This window comes from Nannospalax galili, unplaced genomic scaffold (assembly GCF_000622305.1).
Source record: "Nannospalax galili isolate Female #2095 unplaced genomic scaffold, S.galili_v1.0 scaffold1328, whole genome shotgun sequence".
NCBI classification, from domain to species: Eukaryota; Metazoa; Chordata; class Mammalia; order Rodentia; family Spalacidae; genus Nannospalax; species Nannospalax galili.
The window spans coordinates 1,124,807-1,146,045 of NW_008358795.1; the positions used below are offsets into that span (position 1 = coordinate 1,124,807).

A 21,239-nucleotide genomic window follows, 5' to 3' on the forward strand; every position below is an offset into this window, starting at 1 on the left:
ATATATATATATATTATCTGAAAAATTATGGATAGGAGCTGGCAAGATGACTCAGCGAGCTAAAGGCATTTCTTGCAAAAACTGAGGACCTGAGTTCAATCCCTGAGATCCACATGGCAGAAACAGAGAACTGATTCCCAGAAGTTGTCCTCTGACCTCCACATGAGTGCCATGATATGCATCGCCCCCCACTACATACACAAAATAAAAATAAGGTTTTAGGGCTGGAGAAATGGCTCAGAGGTTAAGAGCACCGACTGCTCTTACAGAGGACCTGGGTTCGATTCCCAGCACCCACATGGTGGTTAACAGCCATCTGTAGCTCCAGTTCCAAGGAATCTGATGCCTTCTTCTGACCTCCACGTGCATTCCACGACCTGAGTGCACTTACACAAGCAGGCAAGCCACTCACTTATACACATAAAATAAAAATAATAAAAAAATTATTTTTATTTTATGTGTATGAGTGTATTATGTAACTGCACCCATGTCATACAATGCCCCCTGTCTCAAAAAAACCAAAAAAAAAAAAAATGCTGGGTTTGAGCCCAGAGTCTCGCATATGCTAGGCAAGTGCTATCATGGATATAGTACAGGTGCACATATCCCCAGATCCCTTGGTGGCGTGAGACCACTACTTAGTGACCATATAGTTCACTCCCTTTATGGATCATTTTACCGTGGACTGCTACCACGTTCTGAGCCTCATCTGGACTGACAGAAAGGGGAAGGATCAGGAGACTGGGTGAAAGAAACGGGGCAAGCCCAGACGAAGAGAAGACTGAGTGAAGCTGTCCCTGTCTCTGAGTAGCTCTACGGCCTAACGGGAACCGAGTTCCTGCTGAAGTCATAAGCTATGAGTGAACGCCTCAGGAAGGCACTTTGGGATTATCTAAAATAATCTAAAAACTTTCTAACCTTTAGGCTGGGGATGTGGCTCAGATGGTAGAGTGTGATTGCCTAGCATGCATGAAGCCTTGGGTTTGATGTCCAGAATAAAACTGGGCATAGTGGTGCAAGCATGTAATCCCAGCAGTTGGGAGATGATGGCAGGAAGATCCAAAGTTCAAGGTTTTCCTTAACTACATAGCGAATCTGAGAGCAACCTGGGCTATATGAGACCCTATTTCAGGAAAACAACAAACAACAAAAAACACATTTCTGGGAACTGGAGAGATGGCTCAGTGGGTTAAAAGCACTGGCTGCTGTTGTAGAAGACCCAGGTTCAATTCCCAGCACCCACATGGTGGCTAACAACCTTTTGTAACTTCAGTTTCAAGGGATCCAACACCCTTTTCTGGCCTCCGCCAGCTTTGTATGACATGGGTGTACTTACATACATGCAGGCAAAGTACCCATACACGTAAAATAAAAAACAAGTACAACTTTCTAACCTTTTATTTTTTAATTAATTAATTAACTAATTATTGGTCTTTTTGGGACAGGGTCTTCCTGTAGCCCAGCTGGCCTAGAACTCATTGTGTAGACCAGGCTGGCCTTGAACCCACAGAGATCTGCCTGCCTCTGCCTCCCGAGTGCTGGGACTACAGGTGTGCACTATCACACCCGGCTTATTTTTTAATTTTTTTAAAGCCTTTTTCTTTTTCTGGTCTTTTTGAGAACGGGTCTCCCTGTAGCCCCAGCTGTTCTGGAACTCACTATGTAGACCAGGCTGGCCTTGAGCTCACAGAGATCCACCTGCTTCTGCCTCCCAAGTGCAGGACAAAAGGAGTGATTTTGTCATAGCAGGTACTCAAGCTAAGGGTGCAGGGCTAGCTCTCTATGAAAGATGGTACCAAGGGGATTTCAGCATCCATAAGAATGCTCAGACTGGTCAACTGAGCCTGAACCCAGGCCTACCCCAGGTGCCTAGAATGCCTGTATCAGTTTTCACTGTGCAGCTCTTTTTTTTAAATTAACAAACATTTTATTTTATGTGTATGAGTGTATTGCCTGCATGTATGTGAGTGCACCCGTGTTGTGCAATACGGCAGAGGTCAGAAGAGGCTTCGGATTCCCCTGGAACTGGAGTTAAGGATGGTTCATAGCCACCATGTGGGTGCTGGGAATCGAACCCGGGTCCTCTGCAAGAGCAGTCAGTGCTCTTAACTGCTGAGCCATCTCTCCAGCCCCTCACTGTGCAGCTTTTGACCCTCTGGAAATGATCTTGCCATCAGCTTCTAGAGCTGTCAACCCAGAATTTGGATGAGGGCAGTGCTGACCTAGGGTTACAGGGAGCCAGACTAGACCCAGGTTTGGAGGGACTGGTCAAGATCACCAAGAATATTCCCCTGGCTCTTTGTAAGCCAGCATCTATGGAATGCTGCTATAGCCTCTATCTTGAGCTACTTCTGGAGTGAACCTGACAGGTGGCTGCTGGCCTGCATTCTAGAAGAATGTCATAAAGGCTTATGCCCTAGACAAGCGAGATAAAGTGAGTGTACTGCACTGCAGAGGCTGGCAGACCACTGTAGAAAGTGAGGTGGGGATCAAGGAGGTCCTTTCTTCTGAGTTGATGATATCTAATCTGAGTTCCCACTGAACACCATCGCAGACCAGAGGCCTTTCTTGACTTGATCATTTGGTCAGCAGCATCTGCCCAGATGTTCACCTACAGCGCATGGGTGGGTCTTCTCCCCACTGATGTCCGCCTGTCCCTTTTAGCCAAGAAGAAATCCTAGGATGTTGCAAATTCCCTACAGACCTACAGAGACAGAGAAATCCGAAGGCAGGAAGGGGCGCTAGCCTAGGGGTGGGACGTGGTCAGACCTATGGGTGATGGCAGCCTCCACCTCAACCCGTCTTGGTGAGCATTAACACCTACCAAAGCATTCGGTAAGCGCTCAATAAATGCCTTTCTCTGGACTCCATGAGGGGGTAGCCTTCTCCTAGTGCCTTAGTCCAGGCTATCCCTCCCCTCGCCACTCCCATCCCCCACTCCCCCTACCCACACCCGCAGAGTGCGGTGGTGGTTCCAACGCTGGAGGCTTCCGGGCATTTCACAAATGCAGACTCCCAGACCCATGGGGGCGCGCCCCGCCCCTCCCCTTCGGCAGCTCCGCCCCTTACTGGCTCCGCCCCTAGAGTCTCGGGCCCGCGGGGCTCCTTTAAGGCAGCGAGTCGGCTCAGTGGAGCGTGTTTCGCCCCCTCCGACGCCGCGGAGGTAGCGGCTTCACCTTTAAGGCGGCGCGGGGACTGCTGGGAAGGCCGGCGGGATGGAGGCAGCGAGAGTGGCTTGCCTTTGCGGATCGCGGTGAAGCCGGACTGGAGTCGGAGCCAGAGCGGGAGCTGGTTCCAAGCAGTACGTGCAGGTCGGCGCCGGCCTGTGGTGCGGGGTTAGGGGTCTGGTCCTGCCGCGGGGACTGGCTGCGCCCGGCCCGGAGGAGGAGTCGCCGTGGGCGCGGCCTGTGGGAGGACCGGCCTGCGGGGAGGGGGCGCGGTCCGGACTCGGGGTCTAGCTCGGGCCCTGTAGGGAGGTGGAGGCCTGTGGGAACCGGTCCCCCAGCCCACTCCCAGCCCCTAGGGGAGGGTCCGCGCGGCCAGCCTGGCGAGGGGGCTGTCGCCCCGTCTGAAGCCCGACCGCCCGGCCCTGGAGCTGCTCCGACCCTGAACCGTGCCCTGGTGCTGCGAGTCCTGACGGGGGGCAGTTCCGGGAGAGCCTGGGCTACGGCAGCCGGCCCGAGCCCGGGTCTGGGCGGCATCAGGGTCCATCTCACCCGCCGCACCGCATTGCGTCTCCCAGGGCGAGACGCGCCTGGCGCGCCCCCTGTAGGCCGAGGGCTGGCACGGCGCGGGCTGCCGGCTGGGGGATCTGGACCCCTCTGGGGACGCAGGCGTTCCGGGACCGCCCTGTGTTTACCTAACCTGGGGTGCACGGCGTGGCCCTAGGCCCGGCGCCCGCTTGCCCGCCCATCGCCTCGACAGGCAGTACGACCATGGCCACGATGGTGCTTCCTCGGGAGGAGAAGTTGAGCCAGGACGAGATAGTGCTGGGCACCAAGGCCGTCATCCAGGGACTGGAGACCCTGCGCGGAGAGCATCGTGCCTTGCTGGCTCCCTTAGCTTCTCATGAGGCTGGCGAGGCCGAGCCGGGCTCTCAGGAGCGCTGCCTCCTCCTGCGCCGATCCCTGGAGGCCATCGAGCTGGGGCTTGGGGAGGCCCAGGTAGGACAGTCTGGGGGGCCGAGATGGGAGGGAGGTTATTGGAAAGATCCTGGTAGTGTGGGAACAGAATCTCAGCAGGGAAGCACTTGTCTCTTGGAGTCCCATGTTAGGACAGCATGTATTCAAGAAATGAATACACTTTGGAGACCCCAGCCCTGCCCCCATGAGCACCCCTAACCGCCACACAATAATGCCCCCTTACAATTCAGTCGCCCACTAGTTATTTAGTTTATCACATGCTTAATATGTGCCAGACAGTGTGTTAATGCCAAAGATGCAGGACCCTTGCCCTCACTGGGCATGGTGTCAGAAATGCAGCACCTGGGAGATGGAGACAGGAGCATTGCAAGTTCCAGACCGGTTTTGGGTCACATTGTAAGATCCTGTTTTATGCCCCTCCCCCATTAAGTTTTTTTCTAGTCCAGTAGGAAAATAGAAACATACACAATTGTAACAAATTTCGATCAGTGCTCCAAAGAAAAGAACAAGATCTTGTGAGGGTTTAAAATCGGGAGTCTAGTTTATTGGTCAGGCAAGACTTATCTGAGATGACCTTAAACTAAGACTTGAAGGAAGAAATAGACCAGCCTCCAATAGGGAATTGGAGGAGAAGTTGCTTATGTAAAGATCTTGAGGTAGGAAGATGTGGGACAATGGGGAGAAGAATTATGTGGCTAGAGCTTAATGAGGAGGGAAAGAGGGATGGACGAGGCCTGTGGGAGGCAGAAGCCAGAACATGACCAATAACTCAAGAAACATTTGGAGGATTCTAACAGCCAGAGAACATAGGCCGATCTATGGATCTATGGAGAGTAAATCTTAGTGGATCGAGGATGGAAGCAAGTGATTAGGAAGCCATTGGTGGAGTTCAAATAAGAGGGCAGCTTGAATGAAAGGGGTAGCTTCGAGGGGCGAGAGACCAGTTCTAGACGTTCTGCAGGGAAGCTTAACAGGACCTGGGATGGAGGGGGGTAGGGGGAAGATGGCACAGCTCCCTGGTTTGTGCTTTTTGGCAAGTTCAGGGATGAAAGAGTAGATGGTTCTGGAGGTCTTTTAGGGCTTTCAGAAAGGGAAGAAGTTAGAGTTTCTGGGAAAGGGTTTTGTTTCTCTTGGCTTTTGGCCAAGCCACTACCTGGCTCCAGAAATCCCGGGCAGCTTTTATCTTGTTTTCCTTGTCTTTAAAATGGGGATCATGCCATCTGTTGTATATTCTTCCAAGTTGGTTAGGGAATTTCTTTAAGGTAGTGGCTGTGAGAACACCTGTCACTTAAAACATTGCTAACAAACCAGAAAGTGCAGGGTCCTAGACTACCCAACCTTCTGGAAGGGTGTGTTACTACCTTAAGCAGTTGGCTGTCAGGTAGAGAGAGAGCTGGCTACACAGGGGTCCCACTCTCAGTGGCATGCAGGTCTTTCATAGATGATGATCAGGAAGATGTAGAGGGTGTAGGCAGTGAGGCTGGGTGTAGAGATGGAGCAGAGGGGAAAGCAACACTGAAAAGAGGCCTGGACCCTGAGCCTATGCCAAGGCCCAGGGCAGAAAGAGCTCAGGGAGGAAGTCAGAAATTGGAGAGAGCTGGGGGTTGAGGTGAAGTGGATTCCCTTACCTGCCCCTGTGGTTGATTCCTCAGACCCTGTGGGGCTTGGAGTACATACTGCATCCCTTCCTGAAAGCTTCAGCAGGCAGAATGCTAGGGACCCTTAGCAGAAGTCAGGGTCTTTCTGTGGCCATCCAGCTGTCTATCAGCATTCTTTGAGGAAGCACTAGCCCTAGGCTAGTGATGGATTAGTTATAGCTGCAGCCGGAGGTAGACCGAAGAGAAACAAAGGAAGAGTTTGGGAGCTCAGGGATATCAGAAGGAAGCAGTCAGAATTCCCAAACCTGGGTTTCAGCTCTGGACTGTGATCTGGGCCTGGGGAGGAGGATCTCTACACCCCCCACCCCAACCCTGCCCCCACCCCAAGTCCCTCCTGCTACTCTAAGGCTGGACCAGGCCCTATACTGGCCCCCAGGTGGCTGAGGCTGTAATTGCAGGCTGAGGGGTAGCCCGCGTTCTGATCATATCTGGCTGGCTGCACAGGTGATCCTGGCACTGTCCAGCCACCTGGGGGCTGTGGAGTCAGAGAAGCAGAAGCTGCGGGCTCAGGTGCGGCGCCTGGTACAGGAGAACCAGTGGTTGCGTGAGGAGCTGGCGGGGACACAGCAGAAGCTGCAGCGCAGCGAGCAGGCAGTGGCTCAGCTGGAGGAAGAGAAGCAGCACCTGCTGTTCATGAGCCAAATCCGCAAGCTGGATGAGGATGCTTCCCCCAACGTGAGTCCCAGCTGGCCAGCACACAGCTCACACAAGACCCACTGATACCCACGCCACCTTCCCTTACGCTAGTCCTGTCTTCTTTCCCAGGAGGAGAAGAGTGATGTCCCTAAAGACTCCCTGGATGACCTGTTTCCCAACGAGGATGAGCAGAGCCCAGGTGCAGAAGGGCAGATGGCTCTGGGTTGGGGGAAGGAATGGTATGAAGTCCTAGAGGTCCAGGAGATGGAGCTCATGGCAGCAGCCATGTTCTTCCTTGCCCCATTTCCAATCATAACATCCCAGCCTGTTAGAGATGATAAGGCAAGTCCTCCTTGCTGTACCTTATATCCCTGAGCTTGGCAGGGAGCAGGTGCCCTGGTCAGCAGCTCTGGATGATCTGAGTCTGGCACTGCTGCTAAGTTTCTCTCTGGGCCTGGTTAAATGATCTGAGGAAACTCTAGCAGGACATTGCTGTGCTGGGTTGTGCATGCCTCACAGTGCAGATGCAGAAGCCAAGGTTCTGAGATGGGCTGGGACTCACTGTATAGTATTGAAACCTACTTAAGTGCAGAAACTGAGGCAGGGTGGTGATTTGTCCAGGGACACATGGGCAAAAGGCATGTGCCAGCCCAGAGGGAAGGAGACACATCTAACCTCCTGCCCTTGGCCCTACAGCCCCCAGCCCTGGAGGAGGGGATGTGGCTGCCCAACATGGGGGCTATGAAATTCCAGCAAGACTCCGCACCCTGCACAATCTAGTGATCCAGTATGCGTCACAAGGCCGCTATGAGGTGGCCGTACCCCTCTGCAAGCAGGCACTGGAGGATTTGGAGAAGACGTCAGGCCACGACCACCCTGATGTGGCCACCATGCTGAACATTCTGGCACTGGTCTATCGGTGAGGGCCCTATGGCCATGTTGGCATAACTGCATTCGTTCCGTGGATGGTTCCAGGGGCAGTTGAACAGCAGAGAAAGAAGCGCCTGTGTGGAGCTGGCCTCCAGCTGGGAACAAAGCTGTCTGCTAGAGTTTTGAGAAAGGCTTTGCTGTGAACAACAAGGATGGCACACCAGAGTCCCTAGGGGTCAGCACGGCTTCAATAGGCACCAAGGTTTGAGTATGGACTTTGAAGAGTGAGTTAGAGAGCAGGCATGGTGGCACACACCTTTAATTCCACCACTTGGGAGGAAGAGTTTGAGGACAGCCTGGTCTACATAGCGAGTTCCAGGCCAGCCAGGGTTATGTAGGGAGGATCCCCTCCCCTCAAAAAACTGTTGGAAGCCAGGTATGATAGTACACAATGTAACCCCAGCACTTAGGAAGTAGAAGCAGGATAGTCAGGAATTCAAAGTCATCCTTAGCTACAGAGCTGGCTAGTTCAATGCTAGCCTGGGATGTATGAGACCCTGTCTCAAAAAAAAAGGAGGGGGGGATTGGTCCAAAATTTATTAAGGTTGAAGAGGGTTTCTGTGGTATAAAGTGACAGTAGTAAGCAAGATGCACTTAAAATTAAGTATGGCTTAGTAGTCTGGGCATGAAGTAGGGCCCAGGTGAGCTATGGTAAACTGCCTGATACCCTCAGAGCTCTCAAAGGCAGGGCTACTCAGGCCTCCCATGCTCTGAATTGCATTCCTGTCATGTCCACTCATCAGTGATCCTGGGAGGAATGTCCCTGGGGGGCCCTTGGGCTGGAGGACATCTCTGAATGTCCTGTCTGCTCCCAGGGACCAAAACAAATACAAGGATGCTGCCCACCTGCTCAACGATGCCTTGGCCATCCGGGAGAAGACGCTGGGCAGGGACCATCCAGCTGTGAGTAAGCCCTCCACCCTGCATAGGTCCCAGAGTCTGCCCACTAGGGCCCTGGGTGAAGGCATCGCCCTTTTCCTACGCCTAGGTGGCTGCGACACTGAACAACCTGGCTGTTCTGTATGGCAAGCGGGGCAAGTACAAGGAGGCTGAGCCACTGTGCAAGCGGGCACTGGAGATCCGGGAGAAAGTAGGAGCAAGCAGGGCTGGGAGTGCTGGGCAGACGGGGTCTGGGCAGCTCTGACCCCAGCCACTGACTTCTTTCATGCCAGGTCCTGGGTAAGTTTCACCCAGATGTGGCCAAGCAGCTCAGCAACCTTGCCTTGCTGTGCCAGAACCAGGGCAAAGCTGAGGAAGTGGAGTACTACTACCGGCGGGCACTGGAGATCTATGCCACGCGCCTTGGGCCAGACGACCCCAATGTGGCCAAGACCAAGAACAACCTGGTGCTCTGGGGCTGACTGGAGGCTGGAAAGGAGGAAGGGCTGGTGACCATGGGGAAGGAGAGGGGAAACAACAAGTGTTGCTTACCCTCTGTCTTCCCCTCCAGGCTTCCTGCTACCTGAAACAGGGCAAGTACCAGGATGCAGAGACCCTATACAAGGAGATCCTTACCCGTGCTCATGAGAAGGAGTTTGGCTCAGTCAATGGTGAGTTCATGACTGTCACGTGCCTCTAGCACATCCACTGCAGGCTTCCTTAGCTATGAGCACCCAGGACAGTCCTTGGCCCTGCCAGCCTGCATGCCTCCTGTCTGACTAGAAGCCTAACCTCGCCTGTAGTTCATGCCCATGGGAGCCCACGCACCTACTTCATTGCACTGACCAGACACCTTCGCAAACCTCCATCCTGAGTCTTCTCCTTTCTCCATATGGCAACTCCTGTTCACGTTGAGGGCCAGGCCCAAATATCTTTCCTTCTGGGAGACAGCCCTCTTTCCCTTGTGGCCAGCCATTTCCTGCTCTCCATCCCTCAGCCTGGTCCATCATTTAGGCCCATCACATATCTCTGATATGTAAGGGTATGTGGCATCACCCCTACCCCCAACCCATTTACAAGCCACTTGACACAGACCTATGCCCTGTTCATCTGAGTTCAGAAGAGGGTCAGTGATGTTTTCAATTTGTTTTTTGTTCATTTATTCAACAAAGCCCAATCCTGGTCTCTCCTGGGTATTCCTGCCCTTCCCCAGAAGTCAGTCTTGTGTCTAGCCTAATCAGAGAGGCTTAGATGATAGGCTGGTGATAGTCCCCTATCTCCTCCCAGGGGACAACAAGCCCATCTGGATGCATGCAGAGGAACGAGAGGAAAGCAAGGTAGCACTGTGAGCAGAACTTGCAGGTGTGGGGAGGGCATGAGGCTGGGACCTCCCCTGACTGGTCTTTCCTTCAGGATAAGCGCCGGGACAACACCCCCTATGGGGAATATGGCAGCTGGTACAAAGCCTGTAAAGTTGACAGGTGAGGGCTGACAGGTCTGTCTTGGAAGTAGAGTGAATAGCAGAGAATCAGCATTGAGACCCAGACTTCCCACTCCATCCTTCCATCCCGGGGTCGCCTCTCTGTTAGCTCATCTTTCAAAGTACCTGATCCCAAAAGACTGCACTGGGACAGCCTGGTTCACTTACTCCTGGGTCTCCTAGCCTCTGGTTCTGGTGACAATATCCTAGGAAGGCTATGGACCAGGTCCTGACCCTAGAGTGGTTTTCTCAGGATGGGAGAGACCAGTGAGTCTAGCACAGGGCCAGACAAATGGGAAAGGCTAAACTCTGGATGACCTGTTGGTTCCTCAGGGACCTGTGTGGGCTGAAAGCCAGATAAGGAGTTTGAGACTATTCTGCTGTCTGTCTATAGCCCCACAGTCAACACCACTCTGCGCAGCTTGGGAGCCCTGTACCGGCGTCAGGGCAAGCTGGAAGCTGCGCACACACTGGAAGATTGTGCCAGCCGCAGCCGCAAGCAGGTGGGGGGTCTACAGAGGAGGAGGATGGGCAAGGACCTAAGAGGCCCTGTATATGGTTCAGTCAGGGCCTGATGCCCCTTTCCCCTTTCAGGGCCTGGATCCTGCCAGCCAGACCAAGGTGGTGGAACTACTAAAAGATGGTAGTGGTGGACGAGGAGACCGTCGTGGCAGCCGAGATGTAGCTGGGGGTCCTGGGCCTCGGCCTGAGTCTGACTTTGAGGAGTCAGGGCCTACAGCTGAGTGGAGTGGAGTGAGTGTTGGGGCTGGGATGGGCTGTGAGAATGCAGAGACAGTAGGGCCTACAGACAGGCCTTCCCCTACAGGACGGCAGTGGCTCCTTGCGGCGCAGTGGCTCTTTTGGGAAGCTCCGGGATGCCTTGAGACGAAGCAGTGAGATGCTAGTGAGGAAACTGCAGGGGGGCAGCCCACAAGAGCCTCCTAATCCCAGGTGAGCTCCTGAGTGTGTCCTGTTGGACCCCAAGTGACTGCTCCGTCCCTCTGAGGAATCACTACCACCCAAGTCTGCTTTCTTCACCTGTCCTCCCTCCCCAGCTCCAACCTGATGTCCCTCCCCCTTTCACCATGGGCAAATCCTGGTCCTCCTTTTCCCTCAGGATGAAGAGGGCCAGCTCTCTCAACTTCCTCAACAAGAGTGTAGAAGAGCCAGTCCAGGTAAGGGTGGAAGGCATCTGGCTCTAGGCAGCCGAAGTGTAGACCTCTACCAACAGTCCCTGGGCCCCTGATTTATTATGTCCCCACCCAACTTCTAGTTTACGTCTTCATTCAGCAGCAGCTCTGTCCAGGTTGCAGGCCTGCTTTGGACTGGGGGAGGCTGGTGGAAACAACAGGAGAGGGTGCACAATAAAGGGGAGCATAGCCCCTACACCGGGTGTTCACCCAGTGCCAACACGAAGCTCTCAGACACTAGGCATGGGTCACACTTCCCTTTGGGCAGTCTTGGACTCACTGCATTTGCACTGAGGACCTGGTTGGGTCAGGCCCTTTTCATCATCCTGTCCCCTTGCTGTCCTCCTAGTCATCCTCTCCCCTCCCCACCTTAGCAGCATGAGGCTAAGTGACATGCCCCTCTGCCCACAGCCTGGAGGCACAGGTTTCTCTGACAGCCGCACCTTGAGCTCCAGCTCCATGGACCTCTCCCGAAGAAGCTCCCTCGTGGGCTAAAGCTGCAGGGGCAGCCAGTTGCCAGAGCCTCAGTCCAACACAAACTCTTCTCCCCCCAGCCCTGCGCATGGGCCTGCTGCTTGTCCACCTGTCCCTCCCAAGGACCCCTGTCTTTTCTGTTCAATCTCAGGGTAACCTTCTCCCTTGTCATCTCAGCCTGGGCCCTGGAGGCCTGGCCTGCCCACTCCAGCTCTAACCCTTATTTATTCCTTACAGCAGAGGCCTCTCTTCCCTATGTTGAGGGCTAATGGGAGTGGCTGCCTGGAGGCTCCAAAGACCGGTAGCCTACCTACCCAGCCCTCAAAGCCAAGAACACTAAGTACTTGCCATCCCCCTCAGTACCTTCGCTCCCCGCCCCCCAACCCCGGCCGTTGCTTCTGTATATAGAGAAATAAGTTATTGGCCGTGTCTTCCCCTCAATCCATGGTACTCCCAGGCCTTCACCTGCCTCGCCCTTCTCCAGTGGTACCGCCCAGGCCTTAATCACTCCCATTCCACGTGGTGGTATTTCCCAAGCTCTACATTCTCGGAATGGAAGGGTTCCCTGGACCTCCTCGGAGGCACTTATGGCCTCCGAGGGATGTGCCCCACCCCGCATTGCCCTTGCCAGGTCTCCCATATCGCTGGGCTCTGCGTTGCATCCCGGTCTTATGCACTGTCCCTCCCACTTCGTTCTGCCCAGGCATGGCCTGACCCCGCCCCGGGCGCCACCCATCGAGCCATCCTGCCACGCCTCCCGTTCCCGCAGCTTCTGGTGCCCCCCAACACACCGCGGTAGGAGGGGCTAACCCATTTGTGGGGTGAGGCAGTCGCTCTATTTTCAGATGTTGCTGTAGAAATAAAGACGGTTTGAATCTGAGCCAGTCTTGTTTTGAGGGGGAGGCTCAGGGTGGGGTGGAGTCAGGAGAGGCTGCCAGAGTAGGGTGTGGGGCTCATACCCTGTCCTGCGAGGCTGGAACCCATACTCTGCCCGTATCTTGAGTCGTTTGGGGATGCCACAGATTTGGGATTGCTGCTAAAACCAGCACTTCTGGGGTTCTAGACAGCGCCGCCTTTGATGTCTCGTACCCACCCGTCAAAATGTTTCTGGATTTGAGCGAATTTCCCGAGACGATTGTTCCTGTATGCAATTTGAATGATGATATCCTGGGGCTGCGGCCGTGGAGTACCCATCACACGAAGAACCCTGAATAAGTCAATTTTTTCTGGTCCTAAATCCCACTTGCCTTCTCATTTAATGTTCTCCACGAGAGGATGAGGTCGGCGGCCCCTCTCAGAGGTGAAACTACCGGCGCTAAATTGAGCCTGCTCCCTCCAGTAGGTCCTGCTTCAAGCAAGAGTCTGCAGCCGGTCAGTCCAGATGGCGGGAAGACTACAAGCCCCAGAAGGCAGTGCGCAGCCGGGTTGCGCCTGCCCAGCAGGGACTAATCGGATCCTTGGGAGACTACAAATTCCGGAAGGCAGCGCGGCGCTACCAGAGTTAGAAATGTTTGCGCCTGCGCGAAGCGGGAGGGGCGTCTAGGGCGGAGCGGCCACCATCTTGGAACGGGAGGCGGAGCAGAGCCGACTGGGAGCGACCGAGCGGGCCGCCGCCGCCGCCATGAACCCCGAATAGTGAGTGAGCCCCGCCCGCGCCGTGCGGCGCAGCCTCGATCCCATTTGCGGGGCTATACGCTTACCGAAGTTGTCTGGCCCCGGTCAGAACTGAGCGGCGCCCCCACATCCGGGTCCTTCTTCCGCTGACCCCCCCCACATCCGGGTCGTGCCCCTCCCCCCGGGAGCCCCAGGACCCCGGCTCGACACCCCGAGTTCCCGCAGCCATCGCCCGCAGGCGGCACTCTCGAAGGGCAGCACCTGAAGTCCGAAGCACCGGCCTTCCGGGCCTTTTCTGTTCGGTGACCCCGAGATCCTGTCTCCCCGGGCCTCAGTTTCCCCACCTGCTGCTTGACAACGGACGAGCGGTTTGGAACCCATCACAGTAGTTTCTGGTCTCGAGTCCAGACTCGATTACTTGGGGCTGGGCCGCGAACCTCTGGCCTTTGCCTTTCTCCTGGAGCCCGGGGCTCGCCCAGAGGCTGACGGGACACAACAGGACCCCAAGCCCCGCTTGCCGGCTTGGCGTCCCCTGCAGGTCCTTCCTCCGGGCTTGCGGTTTGCCCTGGCCTTTCCTGCCCTCTCACCTTTGCTCAGGCCTCCAGTGCCACTGTCACACCGCTTCCCTCTGCTGTCACACTGCCAGGAAACTTTAGGTGATAGTGGAATTTGCTTTCCCCCTTGGAGTGCGACTCTCTAGTCCTCAGACCGTGGACACTCCCCTTTTGAGTAGATGGCCCGTTTAGAGTTAGTGCTCTTCTTCCTCTTCTTCCACTTCCTTTTTTCCCCCTCCAGCTCCAGGCTTCAGATTTCCTTGAGGAAGGGTGAAGCTCAGCTGGGTTAGGAGGGGGAACGGGAGAAGGGAAGCTGCAGACTGTCACGGAGCCTGGAGTTTGACAGGCCTGGTTTCTGCAGTTATCTACTGTGTGACTTAGGGCAAGTCACTTCCCTTCTTCGACCTCTGATTTCCTCAGTAGTTGGGAATAACACTAAAAGGTACTGTTGTAACCGTTCCATGAGATGATGCATTTAAAGTACTTCACCCAGGGCCAGTTACAGCTCAGCATTAGCTGCTGTTACCAGCTCTTGTTGGTGACTTCATCTTGGGCTCTTCAAATACATTTTTGCTTAATGGGTTCTGGCTTTCACATCTGGATTCTAGCGTGGTACACCACAAGGCTTAGTGTGGGTTCCCTAAATAGTCCCTACTGGACAGAACCATGGAGTCTCAGCTCTGACACCTAACTGATTGATTTTTGGCAAGTTGTGTCCCTCAGTGCCTCTCTTTTGCCACAAAGTGGAAATTCAGACATAGCAAGCTGAGGGTCTCATGGGCCAACTTACTGAGGTTAGCAAGGGTCGACCTTCCCTTCCTTTCTAGGACATGGGTAGATCTGGTGAACACCATATACCAAGCAGACACCTGCCTCACAGTGCTGTCATGCACACTATGGGAGGTTGGGGAAGGCTCCTGCCTTCCTTCACACCTTCCCATCTTCTCTCTCCAGTGACTACCTGTTTAAGCTGCTTTTGATTGGTGACTCAGGCGTAGGCAAGTCATGCCTGCTCCTGCGGTTTGCTGTGAGTAAGAAGCACCCCCATATCATCTACTTTGGGTCCTGGATGGCTACTGGGAGGAAGAAGGGGCAACCCAGAGCACAGTAATTGTAAGACCTGGCAACTAAGGATGAAGTTGCAGGACTTGCTTGAACAAGGGCATGGGATGGGGCTAGCAGGTTGGGGTGTTCAGAACTAAGGCTTGGCAGTGAGGGGCACAGCTGGGGCAAGGAGCTGGAAAGAAGCTTCCCAAGTGGGCCTTAGGCTTGTTTGCTAAAGCTCTTTCACTGGTCCCAATCTTCCAGGATGACACATACACAGAGAGCTACATCAGCACCATTGGGGTGGACTTCAAGATCAGAACCATCGAGTTGGATGGCAAAACTATCAAACTTCAGATTGTGAGCATGGCTCTCCTCCAGCCCCTGAAACAGAAGTATGCTTGCCTTGGGGGGGTGGTTCGCCTATGGCTGACCTGCCCCTCTCCCTCCTGTTTTGTAGTGGGACACGGCTGGTCAAGAACGGTTCCGGACCATCACTTCCAGCTACTACCGGGGGGCTCATGGTATCATCGTGGTGTATGATGTCACTGACCAGGTACTCCTGGATTAACCCTTGCCTCTTGGCCTTGGGTTTTGACTTTTGTTTCTTTTCCTGTTTTTATTTCCCTTAACACTTCTGGGAGACTGTATATTGACTGATTTCATAAAAAGGGGAACAGGTTCCAGAAACGGATCCTACCAAGGCCCTGTCATTAGGTCTTGGTGGAACCAGGCCTCATGGCTTCTCTCCTTTCTTAACATGGATGTTTTGTGGAGATTTGGTCAGCTAGTCAGCTACTGCTGGTTCTGTGGTTTCTTTATTTTTTTTATTTTATTTTATTTTATTTTATTTTTTGAGACAGGGTCTCCTGTAGCCTCAGCTGACCTAGAACTCACTGTGTAGACCAGGTTGGTCTTGAACTCACAGAAATCCCCCTGCTTCTGCCTTCCAAGTGCTGGGATGAAAGGCATTAAAGGTGTGCGCCACCACGCCCAGCGGTTCTGTGGTTTTTATGTGCAGACACTGGGAGCAATTGGAAGACTTTAGACAAGAAAGTGAGGCAGCCCAGTGTCAGCAGAGGTCTTAGAAGCCTATGTCTACTGTGCTGGCTTCTGTCACATAGCACTGGCAACAGCCAGAAACTATCCTATGTTGCCCAGGCTGGCCCCAAATCCCTGGGCATAAGTGATTCTCTTGCCTCAGCCTCCCTAGTAGTTGGGACTACAGACGTCTACCACTGTGCCAGGCTCCTAGTTGTCTTTTTTTTCTTTTGGTCTTTTTGAGGTAGGGTCTCCCTGTAGCCCCAGCTGTCCTAGAACTTACTATGTAGACCAGGCTGGCCTTGAACTCACAGAAATCCACCTGCCTCTGTCTCCCGAGTTCTGGGATTAAAGGCGTGCGCCACCACACCTAGCTTCCTAGTTGTCTTTTGATGCTCATGAAAAGTCTGTCGTGTTCCCATTTTAAAGATACTTGGTCAGGCTAGTGAAGTGACATCCTGAGGCCTTCTAGCTAGCTCAGTGGCAGAGGCAGACAGCCTGTTCTCCAGATCATCTGCTTTGCTTTTTCTACCAAGCCTTGTTGGTTAATAGGGGCCAAGCCCTGGAAATACTGAAGTGTAATTAACCCTGGGCTGGGAGAAATACCTACTTTGAAGGGCATCAGGCCAGGCGTGGTGGTACATACCTTTAGTCCCAGCACTCAGGAGGCAAAGGCAGGCAGATCTCTGAGTTCAAGGTCAGCTGGGGCTACAGGGAGACCCTGTCTCAAAAAGACCAAAAATAATAATAATAATAATAATAATAAGGTGAGAGGCATCAGCCACTCACCTGGGACTCATGATGCTCCTGCCTCTACCTCCCAGCTCTGGCAACAAGCTGAGTGAGCTCTGTACCACTCAGAGGTCCCTTGTTTCCACTATCACCCAGAATGACCTCTTGTGACTTTTAATTCTGTTTTCTCCTTCCTTAAAAATATTATTGACAGCTCCCTTGTTCCCAGCTAAGCATGTAATCTCTGCCTATGGATTGCACCCCTAGCCCCTTCAGTCTTTTCTTTGTTAATTGAATCACCCTTACTGCCCACTAACCTGTATTTCCTGCTAACTCTGGCCCAGCCACCTCTACTGTCCTTTGCAGAGCACTGGCCACCTCTGTGCTTTTTTCTTGTGCCCTGTGTTTTCCTTATTAGTAGTGCTTTTATTTCTCTGTGTACAAGTGTTTGCCTGCATGTATGTAAGTGTACCCATGTCATGTAATGCTCAAGGAGACCAGTAGAGGGTGTCGGATCTCCTGAAACTGGGGTTATGAGTTGCAGATGGTTGTAAGCTGCCATGTGGGTGCTGGGAACTCAACCTGGGTCCTCTGTAAGAACAGCCAGTGCTCTTAACAGCAGAGCCATTCTCCAGCCCCTGGTTCTGTGATTGTGTTCAGACAGATGTGACCATGGGGTCCTTTCTCTGTGTCTGCCTGTGCTGGTCCTTGGTGTCTATATAATGGGTGTCTTCATGATCTTACCCAGTGAACTAAGTGGTAGGGTCCCTGTTTGCCAGATGAGGAAACGTGCTTCCACAGGTATTGAGTTCAGCTTGCCCCTGGTCTCCCAGTAAGGAAAGGCAAAGCCCCTTCCCTGCCCTCAGCTGCCTCTCCTGGGCTCCAGACCAGCTGTAGAACTCAGATTCCAGCACTTGGCCTCACCATCTCTTCCCCCACCCGTCTCACGCATCCTCATTTTTGTAACATAATCCCTGTAAGCCTAACCAGAAAACTTCCTCCCCTGTGCAGTCAGTCTCAGGCCCCTCTATTCTCTCCCCATCATTTCAGATCCATCCCCTCATAATAATAGCTGTGATGAGGATAATAGCAGCGCTTGCTAATCAAGCACTTGTTATGAGGCAGGCCTAGATTCATTCTCATGCAGACAACAGCCTTGCTGGGACATATTATTGTATACAAAACAGGAAACTGTATACTCAGGTCAGGTGATACATCTAAGGTCACACAGCAAATGGCCTAGCTTAGGCAGTAGCCAAGATAGCCTGACTCTAAGCCTCTGTGCCCTTCCCTGCCACATTCCTGACTCAGGGCATTACTCTGGATTATTCCAGCCACTTACAAGTTGATCTCCATCTTCTTGTTGGTCTGCCCTAATCCTGCCCAAACCTTTCCAGAACACAGACGTGATCCCTTCATCTGAGGAAACCCCTGCCGGCTCATGGTTGTCCCAGGCTTAGCCAAGCTAAGACCTTTTGGGCTCTGTCTTATCTACCCCTCTTCTCCACAGTCTGCATCCCACCAATAATCCCACTTCCCACTCTCCAGAGATACCACTCCCTCCCCATTCTGTGATACACCACCTGCTGTCTCCTTAGGTAGTGCCTTCTGCATTAGTTAAGTCCATACCTGCAGGCCCAGGTCAGCTGTAGCTTCCCAGCTCTGGATTTTGATCCTGTCTTGCCATTGTGTGTGTCCAGGTCTGTTCCCCCACTGGCCCCTGAGTGTTTTAGGGCAGGCCCAGGCATGAAGTCCCCTCTTCATCCGCAGCATGTAGCAGCTCAGGACGAGGTCATGTACATTAAAGCCCAGTGAGTCCTGAAGAAGGAAAAGCAGCTTTGGCTTGAGCACAGTGCTAGAAGCTCTACCCTCTGTCTGCACAAGTTCAGTGTCAGGCTGCTGGGAGAGTCCAAGGCCCAGTCTTGAGACAGGTGATGGCAGAAGGATGAGCCTTCAGCTGTGCACCCAGGACAGCCATCTCCCTCACAGGCCAGGGCCTCCCCTGTGCAGAACCTCCTGCTGGGCTGCAGGACTTCAGAATTCCCAGGGAAGACTGGAGCAGCAGCTTTAGAAGTGGAGCACTTGCCTCAGCTCTTCGTGTTTTTCTTTTGAGAGCCGGTCTCACTAAGTTGCTGGCTTGAACTTGTGGTCTTCCTGCCTCAGCCTCCCTCAGAGCTGGGACCATGCTTATGCCAACCGTTCCTGATGTGGCCTGCCTCTCTTCTGGCTTCCACATGTGGTTGTGCCCAGGAGTGGTTTGGGGAGACAGCTGTAGGAAATGGATGGCTTGCAGGCAACTGTAGAGGGGCTGCTGGCTGGCAGCTACTCAGTGCTAGGCCTGGCTTTCAGAACTCCACATGAAAGAGCAAGAGGGAAAGCCAAGCCTAGAGGAGGGCTTCATGTGGGTCTCCATGCTCAGGGTTTCTGCATTTCCCTCAAAGGAGCCCTGTTCTCCGGGCTTGGGTGGGGCTGGAGTCAGGAACTCAGTAACTTTGGACCCTGTGCCCAGGAATCCTATGCTAACGTGAAGCAGTGGCTACAAGAGATAGACCGCTACGCCAGTGAGAATGTCAATAAGCTCTTGGTGGGCAACAAGAGTGACCTCACCACCAAGAAAGTTGTGGACAACACCACAGCTAAGGTGAGCAGTGCAGCCAGGGGGCTGGGGCCTGCTGACCCTCCTTCTCTCCCTTCATTTTTGCGTCTCTCCCTTGTCAGGAGTTTGCAGACTCGCTGGGTGTCCCCTTCCTGGAGACGAGTGCCAAGAACGCCACCAATGTTGAACAGGCATTCATGACGATGGCTGCGGAAATCAAAAAGCGGATGGGGCCAGGGGCAGCTTCCGGGGGTGAACGGCCCAACCTGAAGATTGATAGCACCCCTGTGAAGCCGGCTAGTGGTGGCTGTTGCTAGGAGGGGTACTTGGGGTGGGACAGGAAAGGATGCCTTCTCCAGATGATGCCCCTGGAGGGGGCAGGAGGTGCCTCCCTCTCCTGGGGCATTTGAGTCTGTGGCTTTGGGGTGTCCTGGGCTCCCCATCTCCCTCTGGCCCATCTGCCTTCTGCCCTGAGCCCCAGTCCTGTCAGGGCCCCCAAGGGAGGACATGTAGAACCTGTGGCCAGGGTGCTTGCAGGGGCTGCTCTGCTGCTGCCTCTAGGTACCTTGAAAAGATGCCCATCACTCACCTTTCTTTGGAATGAGGGCTCTGCTGTCTCCCACCCCCATGTATGCTGCACTGGGTTTCTCTCTTCCTAACTTCCCTCCCAAGAGCTGAGGGCCTCCCTGCCTCTACTGCCCCTGGCTGCAGTGACCAGGGGATCCCAGGACCTGGGATCCAGGGTCCTGGGTTGGACCTCAGGACAGGTGCAGGGCCATGGGGGCCCAGCAGCCCACCTTTTCCTTTCTCTTCCCCTCCACTGCTCCTGCACTCAGTTTGAGCCGTCCAGCTAAGGTGGGGTCTGAGCACAGCCAGGGTAGGTGGGTGGATGGCTGAGCCAGGCCTGTGTCTCAAGTCCAGAGGGAGCCTGCTCCTGCCTCCCCCTGCCCTGCCAGAGCCAGCCCATATGCTGCCTGCCCACCGTGCCCCTTTGTTCCTGAGGAAGGCGGAGGCGGAAGGCCCACCGTGCCAAAGGCCGGGCACCAGCCTTAACCCTCACTCTGCCAGCACCACTTCTCTTTCCCTGAGGCAGCAGCACATCTGGCTTGATCTCCTGTCATCCCTTGGAGCCCAAGGGGCCAGAATCTCATCCCTTCTGCTACTTCTCTGGGGAATATGGGTGCAACCTAGGGTTGGGGAACACTCTTCTCCCCCCTTCCCGCTTAGAATCCTGGTCTCCAGCCTCTGGCACAGCTTCCTGCAGAAAACCTTTGGTCTTTACCTGAGAAGCCATGACCCTTCTGCTGTCTCTTGCCTGCCCCTCCCCACACCTCCCCTCCCTTCTCCTCCTCTCCAGCGTCTATTTAAATCCTTGGGCTGCCCCTCTGGGAGGGGGCCTCTTCTCCCAGGTTCCCCTCTGGTGTCATGTCGGGCATTTTGCAAGGAAAAGCCACTTGGGGAAAGGTGGAAAAGGAAGAAAAATAAATCTCCACTGGCCCTCGGATACGCCGAGGGTTTTTGCAAGGAAGCTGTGGTGACATGGTGTGGTCTGTGGTTTGAGCCTGCTTTGGGCTGCTGGGTGGAATTGGGAGTCTTGGGTTTGGTGTGATGCAAGGGGGTCCTGACTTGGGCTGCGGCCTGAAGGTGCTGGCAAAAGCCCTTGACCCACATTCTGGGCCAGGAAAACCTGCTGTGCTGCTGTGGGATGTCCCCGGGGGCCCAGCACGAATCTGTCAGGCAGGCTGGAGGCCATCAGGTGAGCCACCAGCGAAACTCAAGAGGACAGGCATCCACGACGTGGAGTTGTGCAGGAGCTGGAGCAGTGGCCTGCATTGTACCCTACAGATGTGCCACGTCTCATTTGGCCTTCACACCCCCATCCCCCCCATTCCAAGCCAGATGCCGCCCTCTCCCACGGGGACAGGTACTTCGCACTTAGGGCCCTAGTGGTCTCCCGCGCCTTAGTGCTGTGAGGATTGGAGAGAGCTGGACCACTGGCCGTGGTGGGCTGCTTGAGTGACAGGTGTGCCAGGGATGTGCGCCCAGGGCTCCACTTTGAGGGTGCGCGGCAGTAGGCTCCGGTAAGGGGCGGTGCCGAGCCGACCCAGCTGGCGCAGGGGCCCGCGGAGCCTCGGCCCCGCCCGAGGCCACTGCACGGCGGCCCCGCCTCCGGCTCCGCCTCGCCGGCTTCGCGGGCTGGAGAGCGAGGGAGCCGCGGGCGAGGGATCGCAGGATGAGCGATCGGGGCCCGGGCAGCCGGCAGCGGACG

At 54.4% G+C, this 21,239-nt stretch overlaps 2 protein-coding genes across 4 annotated transcripts; both read left to right on the forward strand.

The window, feature by feature from the left end:
• Window positions 1-3,103: 3,103 nt before the first annotated feature.
• On the forward strand, window positions 3,104-12,269 carry Klc2 (kinesin light chain 2). Of its 3 annotated transcripts, none has more exons than XM_008822250.2 (16): window positions 3,104-3,311; window positions 3,889-4,163; window positions 6,245-6,475; window positions 6,566-6,635; window positions 7,133-7,355; window positions 8,182-8,269; window positions 8,355-8,456; window positions 8,539-8,712; window positions 8,817-8,916; window positions 9,533-9,582; window positions 9,659-9,726; window positions 10,120-10,228; window positions 10,320-10,478; window positions 10,534-10,676; window positions 10,843-10,900; window positions 11,327-12,269. In XM_008822250.2, the coding sequence occupies exons 2-16, from the start codon at window positions 3,936-3,938 to the stop codon at window positions 11,408-11,410; spliced, it is 1,887 nt and encodes a 628-aa protein (XP_008820472.1). In that variant the 5' UTR covers window positions 3,104-3,311; window positions 3,889-3,935; the 3' UTR covers window positions 11,411-12,269. The 3 variants fall into 3 exon arrangements, with proteins under 3 accessions (XP_008820472.1, XP_008820474.1, XP_008820475.1); XM_008822252.2 differs by having other exon boundaries at window positions 3,104-3,301; XM_008822253.2 differs by having other exon boundaries at window positions 3,105-3,311; window positions 10,552-10,676.
• Window positions 12,270-12,880: 611 nt separating this feature from the next.
• Rab1b (RAB1B, member RAS oncogene family) lies at window positions 12,881-20,498 on the forward strand. The gene is made up of 6 exons (XM_008822254.3): window positions 12,881-13,024; window positions 14,512-14,584; window positions 14,866-14,961; window positions 15,062-15,157; window positions 18,884-19,015; window positions 19,093-20,498. The coding sequence occupies exons 1-6, from the start codon at window positions 13,011-13,013 to the stop codon at window positions 19,285-19,287; spliced, it is 606 nt and encodes a 201-aa protein (XP_008820476.1). The 5' UTR covers window positions 12,881-13,010; the 3' UTR covers window positions 19,288-20,498.
• The last annotated feature ends 741 nt before the right edge of the window (window positions 20,499-21,239 follow it).